At 46.8% G+C, this 15,117-nt stretch overlaps 1 protein-coding gene across 2 annotated transcripts in view; it reads right to left on the reverse strand.

Annotated features, from left to right (window-relative positions):
- Positions 1 to 242: 242 nt before the first annotated feature.
- Positions 243 to 15,117, reverse strand: part of LOC119163169 (synaptogenesis protein syg-2) — a 138,180-nt gene continuing 123,305 nt past the window's right edge. For both annotated transcript variants that reach the window (XM_075882113.1, XM_075882114.1), the window contains exons 7-9: positions 12,717 to 13,034; positions 6,676 to 7,002; positions 243 to 3,626 (exon numbers count right to left, since the gene is read on the reverse strand). In XM_075882113.1, coding sequence (XP_075738228.1) covers positions 3,535 to 3,626; positions 6,676 to 7,002; positions 12,717 to 13,034 — 737 coding nt within the window. In that variant the 3' untranslated portion in view covers positions 243 to 3,534. The remainder of the gene's footprint in view (positions 3,627 to 6,675; positions 7,003 to 12,716; positions 13,035 to 15,117) is intronic.

Consider the following 15,117-nt stretch of genomic DNA (forward strand, 5'->3'; position numbering starts at 1 on the left):
CTACAACATCTCCGCCTCCATCGGAAATGCAGCCGCCGCAGCCGGGATTCGAACCCGCGCCCTGCGGGTCAGCAGCCGAGTACCTTAGCCACTAGACCACCACGGCGGGGCTGTGACAATGTTTCCAACGAGCATTACGTACATATACACTCTAGTAAGGGTCCACAGAATGCGTTTGTTTTTCAATTCTGTACACAATTACAAGCAGAAAAACACGTCTGCGAGTAGTCAGACAGGCAAGATTTATGTGCTGTTGCCATTTTATCACGTACCCCTGCAAAGCGCGCAAGCGACATATAAAGAACACTGACGCGAGTGGACGTCCGGACTCCGTCATGCGTGATGGAAGCATTTTCCTTGGATCGGCCCACCGGTCTTGTAAGCACGACCACAGTAAACTGTTCATTGTCTACCTTTTGGGCAATAGTCGCACCTACATTCTGCGAGCGCCAAGTTAAGAGCGTCGAGCTGCGACAATACTTCCTGTCACCGGCGTTAATTGAAATAGTTAGAACATGTTAGCCCGGACTATTTACACGCTATCAGGCTTTTTGCCCAGATTTTCGTGCATGTACTGCGTTTGCCGAGCCGATCACGGCCAGGCCACAAGCAGCCGAAGTCTATAAACTTTACCACTTCTCATTGCTACTACTGTCAAAAGTCTTGATCAAAAACCCGTGCAACGTCGTTGGGCCCGTATCACGGTGCAAGAATTCTTTAGGCGAGCGAACCGCGGGACTCTCCGCTGCCAGATAACGTTCTGCTTCGCAAGGACCCGACAGATGGCGCTACGAACTTTGTCCCGGCTTCCCCCCCCCCCCTTTCGGTGTAGACAAGCCCCGTGACATGGCGGTCGTGGTAGTGGTTAGGAGAGGAAGACGGCACCTAATTTCAGCAGCCCGGTAGGGAGCATGGCGCAGTGCCTAATGACGTAGGAAAGTATATCGGCGTTCTTAATCGTCGCCACAACACCGTCGCCACGCAGTCACCCTCTTCCCTTATCACCCCCCTCTTTCGCGGCGCCGCTTTATGCGTGTCGCGTGGTTGATATCACGTGATAACCGGGTTTTCTCACATTTGGAAACCGTCACCCACGTGCCGGATATGCTTTGTGAAACTTGCCAGCAGCCCGCCGCGGTCTTCAGTCCGACGAGCATGCCGCAAACGATTGATTGATTGATATGTGGGGTTTAACGTCCCAAAACCACCATACGATTATGAGAGACGCCGTAGTGGAGGGCTCCGGAAATTTCGACCACCTGGGGTTCTTTAACGTGCACCCAAATCTGAGCACACGGGCCTACAACATTTCCGCCTCCATCGGAAATGCAGCCGCCGCAGCCGGGATTTGAACCCGGGACCTGCGGATGCCGCAAACGAGAACATAATCGTTCCCTCCCCGCCAAGCGCTCACTCAGCGGCGTTCGCTCACCTGAAGTATTCTTGCACCGTGGCCTGCATCAATCGCCATCTGTATGGCAATCATAACTTTTCTGGACAAACCCTCTTTTTTTGCGCAGAAACGATTTTTTTCTATCAAAACAATTGACAAAACGTTGATAACACCACTTAGTTTTTAAAACGTGCCAGACGTTCTTCTTCTTGTATGGTGTCGTGGCAGATTGCTCGAAAAACGACTTTGCTGACAGCTTTAATGCAACAGCAGCGGCTGTTTTTTTTTCTTTTACATGATTTTACCTTTGTTGCTGTGTTGAATCAACCACGCAAAATTTATTTCGGAATCGATAACGCAGAACTCGGACACTTCCGACATCTATGTGCAAGTGTTGTGAAAAGTTTCTGTGAAAATAAGAACGGAGGAGGAGGAAACCTTAAGCGGAAGGACAGGGAGGTCAGCCTGTTCTTAGACCGGCTGGCTACCCTGTGCTGCGGAAAGGGGTGATATGAAGAGCAGAAGTGGTGCGCTTGCTCAATGTTCTCTTTTTGTTTTCTTTTTCCGGCGTTTGTCGTATCTGTGCTTGACGAATGACAATGCGTGGTCGGCGCCGAAAGTTTAAAGGTGACTAGCTTCGAGAAAACTTTCAATTTCTCAGCAGTGTATAACGATGCCCAGCCGAACATCGCCGTATACGTTATGTCAGCGCGTTTCATTATATAACACGCCTGAAATATAGATTCGAGGCTCTCTGTCGAAGCAGCGTCTTTACCGTATTTTCTCGCACATAACCCAAGCCCACATTTAATCCGCCCTCCTGAATTGAACACTATAGAAAATGCATTTAACCCCAGCATATAACAACCCCTCTTTTGTAAGCGCATTTTCCTGTCTTTCTGTTTTTTTTTTTTTTTTTGTGCGAAGGGTGGTGGCTGCCGGTTATAGGCGAGTAATACGGTATTCTGCCTTTTCTTATGTCTAAAGCTTTCTAAACTTCTGGCGCTAACACACTTGCCCCCGTATTCGCAAACGCTTCTCGACTCGACTTTCATCACAGAGTTGAGATCTGCGCCGCTGCTCGGCTGAAAATCACGCTGCACTGCTCGAGAATCGCACCACGTTATCGCTGATATGCAGTGACTTGCCGTGCCTAGAGAGGGTGCTTCCATCGGCTTTTTCAAGTGAAGTTGAAGCGTTGAGTGAAGGGACGTTCTAGAATACGGGGGTTACTGTCACTCGGAGAAAAAAATCCGCGTGAAAACAACAGACCAGACTTCTTCGTTCAACACCGAAACAGCGGTACACACGTACCCGTGAAGAAGTAACAGTTCGAAAATAACCGCATGAATCACATCACTCGTTCATGATTGAACTGATTACTGTATAGGCCACACGTGAAGTCTCATAGAGTAAAGGCTGGTGCACACCGGCGACTAGCTGCGGTCGCACAACCATTTGCGACTGGTCGCAAACAGTCGCGAACGGTCGCAAAGCGACTGCTTTGGCTCGTCGCTTCCTGACCGATTTTCCAGTCGCTGGCGAGAATGGTTGAAAACAAGAAATTCGGCGCGCTCGGTTTGCTCCGTTCACTCAGCTGGCGGCCATCAGCTGATCGGCGCTGGTCTCCAGAGTTCTCGTTGATAACGAGATCCGGACGTGACTCTCCGATATTGCGACTTCCGGTCGCTAGCACGCAGCCTCTGCCGGTGTGAACACACGGATCTTCCTCCGTGGTGTGAACATCAGTCGCTTTTTGGTCGCCAGTCGCAAACGGTCGCGCGACCGCTGCTAGTCGCCGGTGTGCACCAGCCTTAAACAACGCAGCCAGAAAGGGCACGCTGGGCGAAGTCCTCACTCGCAATGTTCACAAGAAGCGCCGCGAACGACGAGATGGTATAGGCGCGGAGCAAGTGCCGGCGCCTAAGAGGCATCGTAGTGTTGTTCTCTCAGGCACGGGCGATGCCTCGTTCATTAGTCGCTGTGCCGTGCGGTGCTGGAGAGTGCGACGGACACGCGCAGGGGGGATGACGACGGTTTTCTGCGAGCGTGTCATCAGCCGTGCTCGCTCGAAGGCCGTGGGTGCTTCCGGATGACTTCCCCGAGTCGATATCCGCCTCCTTCGCTCGTTGTCGCTGACGTCACCGACCGGGCGTGAGCAGAAGCGAGATGAGCGGCAGGACAACTTGAACGAGCCCCATGCTTTTCGATGCGACGCCGCTTCGTTTTTTGTCTGAAAGGAAGGCAGTTTTCCATTGAACCAGCAGTGTATCTCGCCGTATCTTTAAGAGAGACGTGAGATTGTGAAAATTATGTGTCGCGTCAAATGCTGAAACAGCTTAAAAATAATGCCCCCTTACCAAAACATTTTAGTTACAACGTTCCAGGGAAGCGGCATTGCGAAGAAAGCGTGGATAAATGCATTTTTTTTAAACTCAACGTCATTATCCAAATGCAAAACTTTAGAACTGCAATAGAGGGAATAAGGTGAGGAATAAACGGTTAACAATTGCACAATCAAACTGATATCGGAGTGGAATTCATAAAAAAAAAACTACTATAGCTAACTAGATTCACACAGATCTGCTAATGCGATGCTTAAAGCTGTTGTCGATAGCTCTGGTGCAAACATAATGCTGGAACATCGCGCTACTACAACAGGCGGGCTGAGATGCACCACACTGACGCTCTTTAGCCGCTCCGAGTCGTTTTCACTGGTTTAATTAAGCATGTTAAGGAAACGCAAAGCCATCGCGTTATACTGAGACTGAAATGGTAGTCAGGCCAGTACTCACTAGGAAAATAAATCTGATACGGCGTCTTTTAACGACCGATCTTGAATTTGCTGAATGCCTCACTTGGTGCAAGTTCGCATGAAATCGCGCCAATCTTTTCTGCTTTTATTGGTGGGATGCACTACCGTTGTTTAGCGTGTATAGCGTAGGCTGTGGTCTGATCGCCCCAAAATTCTCATTTTAGTTCTTATTTTTTAACGTTCTTCTTTGATGACTATAGAAAAATAAAATATATGTTTACAATAAATTATAACTGTTCGTTGGCATGTTCTTACATAAAGGGTCTTTCAGCTGCCTTGCACCAACTATAAAAAAAAAACAAGCACATGCACTGCGCATGCCAAATTGGCCCAGCAGCGCCAAATATATATCTTTCAGTCCGTCAGGCTGGTAATTATTAAAACTGACAAATATTAGTTTATTAACTCTCTGATTGAAATCTTCAGTGAGCAATCTTCAATAAAAATTTGTACACTTCTGCTGAAGCGTCGACTTATTTCATTCACCCGCAAATAACTGTCAATTTGCTAAACCGGGTAATTAACAAAAATTGCTTAGTAAGCGTTTAAAATAGTAATCAACCAAATTTAAGAGAGAAGCACTTAAAACTAAAGCAAAACTGCTAGCCAGCCTAGTACTTTCATGGAAGCGTTTTTAATCTCGTTCGCCAACGTTGGATTATTTGATTTATGCTAGCTGCGCTCTTCAAACTTTCTTGCTTTTTTTTTCAAGCGCGTGAAATTTTAAAAGGCACAGATTAGATGAAGCTCCATGTATAGTACTCATGTGTATGCATACTAGGCAATGTATGAACTAAGCCATAACCTATTTATCCTATGATTATAACATAAGCCTTTTTTTTTTCACGTTTATCCTCACTGTAGTTCATTTTCGACGGTTGGTACAGCCATTTTTGCCTCGGTGATCCTAGTTTACAACTACAGTGTCGCTTGATAAAAAACAACATGACTAAATGGCAGTCTCTTCTAACTTTTCATGGTACAACAGAAAAGAATTAGCAAGTCATGCATTGCTGAAACGTAAAGATCTGTGAAAGTCACGCAGCATTTACACACAAAGGAGCATGATTTAAGACGAACCTTCGAGTCAATAGAGTTTCCAAACCTTGCACTAGAGGAAAATCTAGCGCTAGGGTCTATGGGAGCTGCAACGCACGACGCTTCAGTCAGTTTAGGAATGGGTGCTAGTACATGTATTTGTCCAACCTTTGTTCTTTCGGCATCGTTTGCTTCGGTGTAGCCCGCAGCCAATTTGCCACAAAACAAAATTCAGCAAATAATCTGTGGTTTTACTTCACCGCTTGGACCTTTTCAGACTCACCATTTCAGATCAGCTCACGAAGTTCCCACGATTCATTCTCTTATCCAAAATAAAAGCAAAAACACAACAATAAACGAAGCCACAAGTGCGTTTGAAGTCGCGAGTACGAAGATTAGACAAATCCATGTATACTATACCACTATACTATACTATACTATGCTATACTATACTATACTATACTATACTATATTATACCACTATACTATACTACTATAAACTGGTAGGTGTTCTGTCAGTATACCATATAGACTTATTCCCTGTTTGTAAACAGCGGTAGGTGCCATCAACATATTGAGGCGCTTGTATAGTGAAGTCGCGGCGTGCAAGCTCCGCCCAGCCCAAAGCTCACCCCCGCCCTCTATATGATCCCGTGACGATTGGCACAGCAGCTCTAAAGCTGCCTCCGAGCGCGGTGCGTAGCGAGCACTATGGAATACGTCATTCCTATGGCGCCAGAGTTCCCTCCAGAGAAGACTTCATCAATAGATGCCTACGACGTGAGACGATGAGACGGTTCCCAGCGCTATCCTGCTCTGTCCGTTTCCGCTCCACCAAAGTGTTAATAGGAAACAGTGTCGACTGCGAGCGCTCACTGCAGCAGCTGCTTTAAACGTCCAAGCATCAGAGATTGAAGCAATGTGTACTGCCGTCCCGGAGGCAGTGCTCGCCGAAGTGGCCGCGCAGCCGACTGCAATGGCGTCACTTCCAAATCTAGCGGGAGTGTTGGATGCGAGCGTTCCTCGCGGGAAAAACATTGAACTGCGCGGGACCTCCCGTCCCTATGGGAAAGCGTGCGACGTGACAGGCCGGATCTTTTTGAAGGAGGCAATGATTTGTATGACACTCTGCGTTCTCGCCCACTCATTCGCATGGCCTTGTCGCCCCGTCACTTTCAAATCTAGCGGGAGTGTTGGATGCGAGCGTTCCTCGCGGGAAAAGCAACGAACTGCGAGGAACCTCCCGTCCCGACGGGAAAGCGTGTAACGTCACAGGCCGGATCTTTTTTGGAGGAGGCAATGATTTGTATGACACTCTGCGTTCTCGCTCACTCATTCGCAAGGCACTGCGCCTTGTCGCCCTAGAGGCGGACAGAAATTAGGCGCTTTCTTCCCTCCTTTCAAGGATCGCTCAATCAATCACGCGCACCTGCGGAGGCCAGCGGCGCCGTGTATGGGTCGGCGTGAAGCGACAGCCGAACCTCGGGTCCCCTGGTGCCGCCGGCGCTCACAGCGTACAACACGAGCCGGCAGGCAGCGCCGGGCTCCAAGCTCGGGATCCAGAACACGGGTCGCTCGCTGGACAGGTTCGAGGGGGCTGGCTTCGGCAGCGGCGACTGTTGCGCCGGTGCGGAACTGTGAACCTCGAGCACAAATTTCTGCCCCAGTCGGCGCTGTTCTGGCTGCCTGCACGAGACGAGAAGCCGCTCGTCCGACTGGTTGCTCACGCTGCAATCTCGAAGTTGGCTGGGCTTCTCTGCAACGTTAGAGAAAGGGAGAAAGAGAGAGAGAAAGGTTAACAAAGTACCTGCATCAAGAACTTGCAGTATAGAGGATAACTAAGAAATAACTGTGCTATACATTGAAGAAGCAGAAAAGACGGAACACTTTTTTTCTACATATACAGTAAAAGTGCTTCCCGTATCAAATTTTCAGAAGAACTGAATTGGTTGGATAAACATTCACTATCAAAAAAAAAAAACGGCTTATGGTCAGTGGAAACTCTTCAGTACACTGCTGCGTCGTTGCTCGTACAGTTTATAAAGCAATCGGTAATATAGGAAAAATGCTGACTGACATGAACAAAATTCTTCGCATTATTAATCATTCCCAGATTCTTCAGATCACATGTTTCGCGTGTTTTCACAATTTTGGTATTATTTAACTTATCAATAATTTTTTTCATAACAGCTATGCTTTGAGTGCAGTCAGGTGCACAATCCCTTCATATCGATGTTCCAACCGGTCTCTTTCAGAGACGTCAGGGCAAACCGCGGATTCCGTTCGTAGTTTCATTGTCTTTCGGTTTTATTAGATTGAACCAAGATACTGCATGGAAGCTGATTAGAAATAAAAAAACATGGCTCGTTAGAGGTGTCCTATTGCGCGATGGTAACACGTTAGAGTCAATATAGTTGAAAACAGTGCATATAACGCCGTGTGGGGAGTAAGAGGGGGGAGAGAAAACAACTCTATTGCCATACTATCACAAAGGACACAGCCACGATTCATCTTCGTAGTCATTGTGAGAAACCACCACCTTTAATTAGCCAATAAGCGTCAGTTGCGCAGTTGAGCAGGTGTACACGTTGTGTTATGAGTGGACAGCGTCTCACGGCAGGTGTCACGTCATGTGATTTGCATATCAGTGAGCGCTACCCAGCCCAATCAATTCTCAGCCGACACAACCCATTTGAAGCTTAACAACCAATTAGAAGTGATGTGCCACAATCCATCAACTATCACCTGGTTTTAGCTTTTGTCATTGTTTCTAACACAGCTTGGCAGCACGGGTGATTTAATAATCTCAATATTAGCGAGCAGGCTGCCGTCACAATTATTTGTCATAATCTTGTAATGCTATTTTTTTGTTAAATGCGTTTATCGACAGTATTATTTTTGAAACGCCAAACCGCACGCCATTAGCAGTACAAGTTTCGGATCCCACAGCACACCATGTTGTATATTGATAAATGAGCGCGAATTACACGATTAAACGAGTTCTTCGTATGCTCAGTACTTGTACTAAGTGCACACAGAAGTAGCATACAAAACATCACGGCGATGGCAAAAATGAACATGAGTGTTCATATAATTCTTATCTCACTTAAAGTGAGAGTGTTTTTACGACACAAGCCAATGCGTTTCGTTACACGCGGAGGCACGCAAACGCAAAACCAAAGCTGCTAAATCTCTATGGTCCTAAAATGCGCTGGTAACGGTTAAACAGTATCATTTTAACTTCCTTGTGGCTGCATCAACTCGCCCAATTTTCTATCGCGCTTGATCGTTTTAACGCAAACCAATGTAGCTTCTCGTGCCGAAGAGAGTCGTTTACACGAGCGAGTTTTATAGACCCACTGGGTATATGGCCATACTTCTTGATATCATGATCAGTGTACAGAAATCAAATGGTAGTGAATTTTGAAACTACCGGTGATATAGGCACGCTTCTACTATAAACACACCGCGAGAAGCCACATGTTGCGATGCTAAGGAAATAAAAGCGACTTGGAAGTCACACCTTTGAAGCTTTTTGATCCCGACATCACTCGAGAGTCGAAATGGCCTTAAAAATAAATGACGCAATATCAATCGCACAATGCCACATGCTGACGACCATAATCAGTGCTATCCATTTAGACTGGATAAAAAAAAAAGCCTACAACAGACACTTTTGTTTCTCCTTCGAGAAACTCAAGTACTGGATACTTAACGACAAAGCTCTTCAATAAAAGCATGCTTTGAAACGTCGCCCAAATTTCAATGAACCGTTATCGGTACTAGACTCTATGAAGCTGCGTCAGTCCCATTTCTATAGCTTTTTTTTTTAAATGCCTTCCGCTCTGCGAAAAAAAAAGATGACCTTTTGCTCTCTTTGTCCAGCCCCGATCAAGTTTCCACATATACCACTATTTTTAAAGATTTAAGTTAGCTCTCTTTCTAAAGAAATCGCGTCTTTTTTATTCTTTGGGCGTAGGAAGAGCGGAAAGAATCACGGTTTTCCGGCAGGTAATAACTCATCCTTCTAGGGTGCAGTACAAGAAAGCTGCATAAATTTCGTGTACAGGCCCTGATGACGAACCCTGATGGTACAGGGGCCCTGATGGCGCCCCTATACCATTTACAAATTGACGGGTGCAAAACTGAAAGACAAGCTTATGCAAAGTGCGAAAAATATTACATGATCTTTTTTTTTTTCAGACATTTCATGAACTCTCGTTTCGCAAGTAATATCAAGCAGCAAAAATTGCAAGAAGAGAGGAACGCACATGTACAACGCGAATTGACTCAACTTTAACTTTCTTTGCATAAGATAAGCCAGAACTAACGAGCTACCTGAGGACAGATGCGAGTGTAGTTTGTTCTTTCTGCTTCCGGCAGCAGGAAATTATATTCCCGTCTGGTTCCCATAATGTTGTTCAGGGCTTAACCCTTTAATGCCTGAATTATGCTATGTTTCCGTGAGTAATCAACAGCCGGCGTCAAAGGCGGCCCGCATTTCATGACTTTCTTGCTCAAAGTTTTTCAGTATGTTGAATCATTCGCGATACTAGTCAGTAAATGGTTAATGATAATAAGCACTTATTTTGCATTTTTGTATGCACGTTCGTAAAATTTGCTTTTCCCTCCACATTATGGCCACCATAACCTAGTACCTTATATTCAGCCTCAGGACGTCCCCCCCCCCCCCCCCCTGTGTTTTTTTTCGATGTTATGCCCTTACGCATAATTATTTTTTATTCGAAAATCATTATGTTTAAAGGCTGACTAATACTTAAAGAAGACTATTTTTGTGACTATAGTGTTTACGCCTGCGCCACAAAAATATCAAGCATGAAGTAATAGTTTTATTTTTTTAGCAGCGCATATTACGATAGCGCAGGGCGCAATCAATAGGTACACAAACCCCATCGCATAATTAGCCTCTCACAGATTAGCTGTAAAATCCTGTTATCTCCATCTCTTCTCGCTCGTACAATGCACGAAGATAATAATGCGGTCTATTTCACCGCCCACTTCTTGCGATGAGCTGCTGAAATTTAATTTACATTCCTTGACAGAGGAAAAACTTCTAGATACAGCTTGAAGCGACAGGGAGCTTTGATCGCTGCGAAAGGCTTGCGCCGAAGTATTGTGGTATCCAGTATTGACGACGGTTTTTGTTCATATGTTGTTGAATATTTCTATGTAATGTTTTCCTGTACCTTTTAGAGGTGCCTCACGAAGAGTGGGCAAAGTCAGAAGACACTCTCTCTTTATCCTCTCTTAATGGGCTTTTTGTGAAAATGCCCAAATAAATAAATGAACGAATAAGTAAATAAATAAATAAATAAATAAATAAATTGCAAGTGCCTTGCGAATTCCCCACTACAAAATAAATGAATAGACCCTGCCACTGTGGTCTAGTGGCTAAGGCACTAGGCTGCTAACCCGCAGCTCGTGGGATCAAATTTCATCTGTGGCGGCTGCATTTTCGGTGGAGTCGAAAATGTCGTAGCCCCGTGTGCTCAGATTTGGGTGGGCGAGCAGGAGTACTTCTAACTGCACTCAAAGTGCTCCCACGAAGTGCGGCGCCCTCCAGTGGTCGGGCAGGAGCAGGGGCGCTGTGTTCCATTGGTCCAGGAGGAGCACTATTCCGGCGCAGTTTTTTCGTACTCCACCACCAGCGGTGGAATGAAGAGATTGCAGAGGAAGTCACATGAGTTTTTTACGTCACTTCTGGTTTTGTGCCTGGGGAAGCGGTGTCATAAAATAACAAACACAAATAAAAGTAACACAAATCCCAAAAATAAAATTAAATAACACAAGTAACATAAAAAAAACACCAGGCCTGCGTGCAAGGCACAGCACAGTCGCAGCGAAAGCTGGAAGAGCAGCCCAGAGCCTTTTTTAAGCACTCATTTTTTAAGCCCACTTGAAGGGTACCCACTACGGCATTATTATTAGTAATTTCTGGGTAGTAAACCAGCATTCGCTATGCTATTTTTCGTCATTCTTCTGAGAAGCGTTGTATCCGCTAAACACTTGCAATGAAGCTTGTGCCAATTGTTCATGCAGGGGCTGACGACCATGAAGAATTATGCCTGAAGTGGGTATGTGCCACAGATAATAGGTGAAAAACAAGATTTTGCAGTGTGTTGGAGCATTGGACGACCCACTCGTTACGCTATTCGCATTGTGTGACGCCTAGTTGTTCTTTTGCTCTTCTAAAACGCTTTATTACTCACATTAACGTGATTCCTTTCCTGACATCAAGCCTGCCTAAGGCGAGTTTGCGAACAACATCCAAGCACCGGCGAGGCTCAGTGGTAGAATACTGGGCTGGCACGTAGGGGACCCTGGTTGAAGCCCCACTGTGACTATGGTACTAACCTTTTTTTTCTGGAAGCGCTGAGGAAGACCCGATCCAACCAGAAGTTCAACTAACAAAAAACAAGAATCACGGACAGCAAACAAGAAAACAAAAGGTTGGAACAAACAAAAATTTCACCCCTTTCCCCTCTACAGTTTTTACCTCTCGCCCCGCCGCGGTGGTCTAGTGGCTAAGGCACTCGGCTGCTGACCCGCAGGTCGCGGGTTCGATTCCCGGCTGCGGCGGCTGCATTTCCGATGGAGGCGGAAATGTTGTAGGCCCGTGTACTCAGATTTGGGTGCACGTTAAAGAACCCCAGGTGGTCGAAATTTCCGGAGCCCTCCACTACGGCGTCTCTCATAATCATATAGTGGTTTTGGGACGTTAAACCCCACAAATCAATCAGTTTTTACCTCTCCTATTGCCTTTTTTTCATGAATAACCGCAGTTTACATATCTCTCTCTCCTTATCAGTTTCTTTTTCTCCCTCCCCACCCCCCAAAGACAAAAGAGGAGAGTAGGCAAGTTTTTGCTGTTTTAGAAATACGTGCAAAGTTCACAGACGAAATCTTGTGATCACGGGTATTGCTATAGCTGACGCTCCGACAAGTGGACTTGTTTTTTTTTTTTTTTTTTTCAAGGCTGCAACCGTCGCCTTGAAAAACACAAGTCCGCTTATCGAAACGTTGGCTCCAACGACAATCCCTTGTTTGCGAATTCTTCTAAAAATGTGTGCCACTCAATCTGCCAACGCTAAGAAAAGGAGAAGAAAAGATTAATAGAAAGAAAATATGCTACTTCTGCGGTTGATTGATATGTGGGGTTTAACGTCCCAAAACCACCATATGATTATGAGAGACGCCGTAGTGGAGGGCTCCGGAAATTAGACCACCTGGGGTTCTTTAACGTGCACCCAAATCTGAGTACACGGGCCTACAACATTTCCGCCTCCATCGGAAATGCAGCCGCCGCAGCCGGGATCCGAATACTTCTGCGGTTCTAGAAAGGAGAGTGGCTCAGCGTTTGTAGAGTCACTTAGAAGGAAAAATGGGAAGTGAAAAGAAGCACAGGAGAGGAGTTGCGCAACCGGTATACAACGAAGCATGGTCACTCACCCACCATGTCGACGGCCAGGACGCAGGGACTGCTCTGCAGGCCGACGGTGTTGCGGGCTCGGCAGTAAAGCGTCGCGTCTGCGCCATCAGGGGACGACGACGCGAAAGAACGCTGCTGAGGCATCCTGAGCACGCTCAAGGAGCCATTCGTAGACGTCACAGCACCGCGCTGCGCCACGGAATGCTCGCCCAAGGCGTCCTGGACGCTCCACGTGAAGCTCAGCTGGTCAGCGGGTTGCGCCCGGACGCGGCAGTGAACCAGGGTCTCGTTGCCGCCATCCAGCGTCGTGGACCAAATTCGCTCGCAGCGCGGCGAGTCTTGAGTCGCGAGCCAGTGCAAGAACGAGGAGCGTAAGGTGTTAAAGGAATGCTATAGTGGAACAATTGTTTTTTCTTACATCGCTAAGCTTACATCGCTAAGCTTACATCACTAAGTTTACATCTTACAAGCTAAATTTACATCGCTAAGCTGTTCGCTCAGAATTCTAATAACGTTAGTTCTACTATCAGAGCCTCCATAATAGAAGAGAAAATCACGGCCAAAGTAACATCTCTACGTTCCGTGCCGAAATATCTCAGACGTGTTGTCACAAACTTCTAGATTTTTTTTTTGTGACATTGGCTGATCGATGTTTCTTGAAACTTGGTATGCTAAGTCTCTTGGTCCACTATAGGACATTTTTTTATGTTCGCTGATTAGGAAACACATAAATGCTAGTCACCATCAACAGCAGTTAAACTGCGCCCTCCGAAGGGCAGAGTGATAGTACACGTCGTCAATGACATCAGAGGGAGATTGGTCTACCAAACTTGAAAAGTCATCCCTAGCCACCGCATTTTCTTCTTTGGACGTTATCTCGCTTACCAAGCCCCTTCTCGCAGAAAGGTAATGATCTTGGTTTTGTGAAAGAGTCGTTTAATCATACAAAAAATCGTCTTTCTCGTTAGTGTCACATTAGAAATGACCTGGGGGACGCGTGAGACAATAAAAGTGGGTCTTGAGATCAGTTTCATTGAAACCCGCAAAATTAGTTTAACCGGTATAATCACAATTAAAGACATCGTCACGCACCCAAATGTTGCAGAAGAAGGAGGTCATCTAAGAGGAGAGGCATTGTTACTCTCTCCTCTCCTTTCCCTCACCCCTTTTTCCAAATGCAGGCCTTTGGTAGCCACAATGGGCGATAGCATATATTATATTGCTCTTCATTTCTAGCACGAAGCTGCCGAAATAACGTTTAAATGCGAAACATTTATCAGCCTTTTTCGGGGACTTTGAGCGTATCTATCTATCTATCTATCTATCTATCTATCTATCTATCTATCTATCTATCTATCTATCTATCTATCTATCTATCTATCTATCCGTCTATCTATCTATCTGTCTATCTATCTATCTATCTACGACTTTCAGCTTTCCTGGCCGTTTCGTTGATGGTATCGACGCCATAATTGGAATGGCGCAGCATGACTGTAAGGCGAGCATAAGTGACTAGTCATATCACGAAAATGATGACATGAATGCCATGAATGTCATGATTTACATTGTATGGTCTTCCTGCTCTTGCGATGGTGTGGTAAAAAAACGCTGCCCTGGAGAGTGTGCGTCATGCTTTGACGTAGAAAATCGGTGTGCGGGGCCGATTTAGTATTTCAAGGTGCGCGGGAATCATCATGATGGTGATAGCGGTAAAACTATGAGCGCGCCTATGCGCGTGCTCGTGCGCGTACCACGTGAAAAGCTCCCGAGCCACGGGGACAGCTCGGCTAACCCCAGAGAGCAGAGCGCAAGGAAAGGTTCGGGCCACGCCCCGGCTGCTCGTTCTGACCCTCCGTGTCCGGGCCTTGTCCCGGCGTTGAAGTCCTCGGGTGCCTCCTGGACTGGGCATCGCCCCACCTCACCCCAGAGAGCAGAGAGCTAGGACAAGTTCGGGCCACGCCCCGGCTGCTCGTTCTGACCCTCCGTGTCCCGGGCCTCGTCTCGGCGTTGAAGTCCTCGGGTGCGTCCTGGACTGGGCGTCGCCCCACCTCGCCACGCACGTTGGTCTGAAGCGGCGTTCGTCACGGCCAGCTGCTGTTCTGGTCTCGGAGCGAGACGCTGTCCCAGGTCTGTTCGCGGCAGTCGGCGACACGCTGTTCTCGGCGGTGTACAGGCAAGCCCAGGCGTTGACCACCGTACTGGGATGCCCCTGGCGGTTATCTTCTAGACCGGGCCCCGCCTCGGTACGAACTACGCAAGCACAAGGCACACCGCCTCCTGACTACCAGAGAGCTCAAGGTGAAGCGCAACGTTCACGCCCCAAGAGTAGAATGGGAGTGAACGAACAAGAACATTAACTCCCTTCGCGTAGGACCGTGAGCGCGTGTATATCTGTGTGAGTTTATGTTGTGTGTATCCCTT

The sequence above is a fragment of the Rhipicephalus microplus genome, chromosome 2, assembly GCF_043290135.1.
Source record: "Rhipicephalus microplus isolate Deutch F79 chromosome 2, USDA_Rmic, whole genome shotgun sequence".
Taxonomy (NCBI): domain Eukaryota; kingdom Metazoa; phylum Arthropoda; class Arachnida; order Ixodida; family Ixodidae; genus Rhipicephalus; species Rhipicephalus microplus.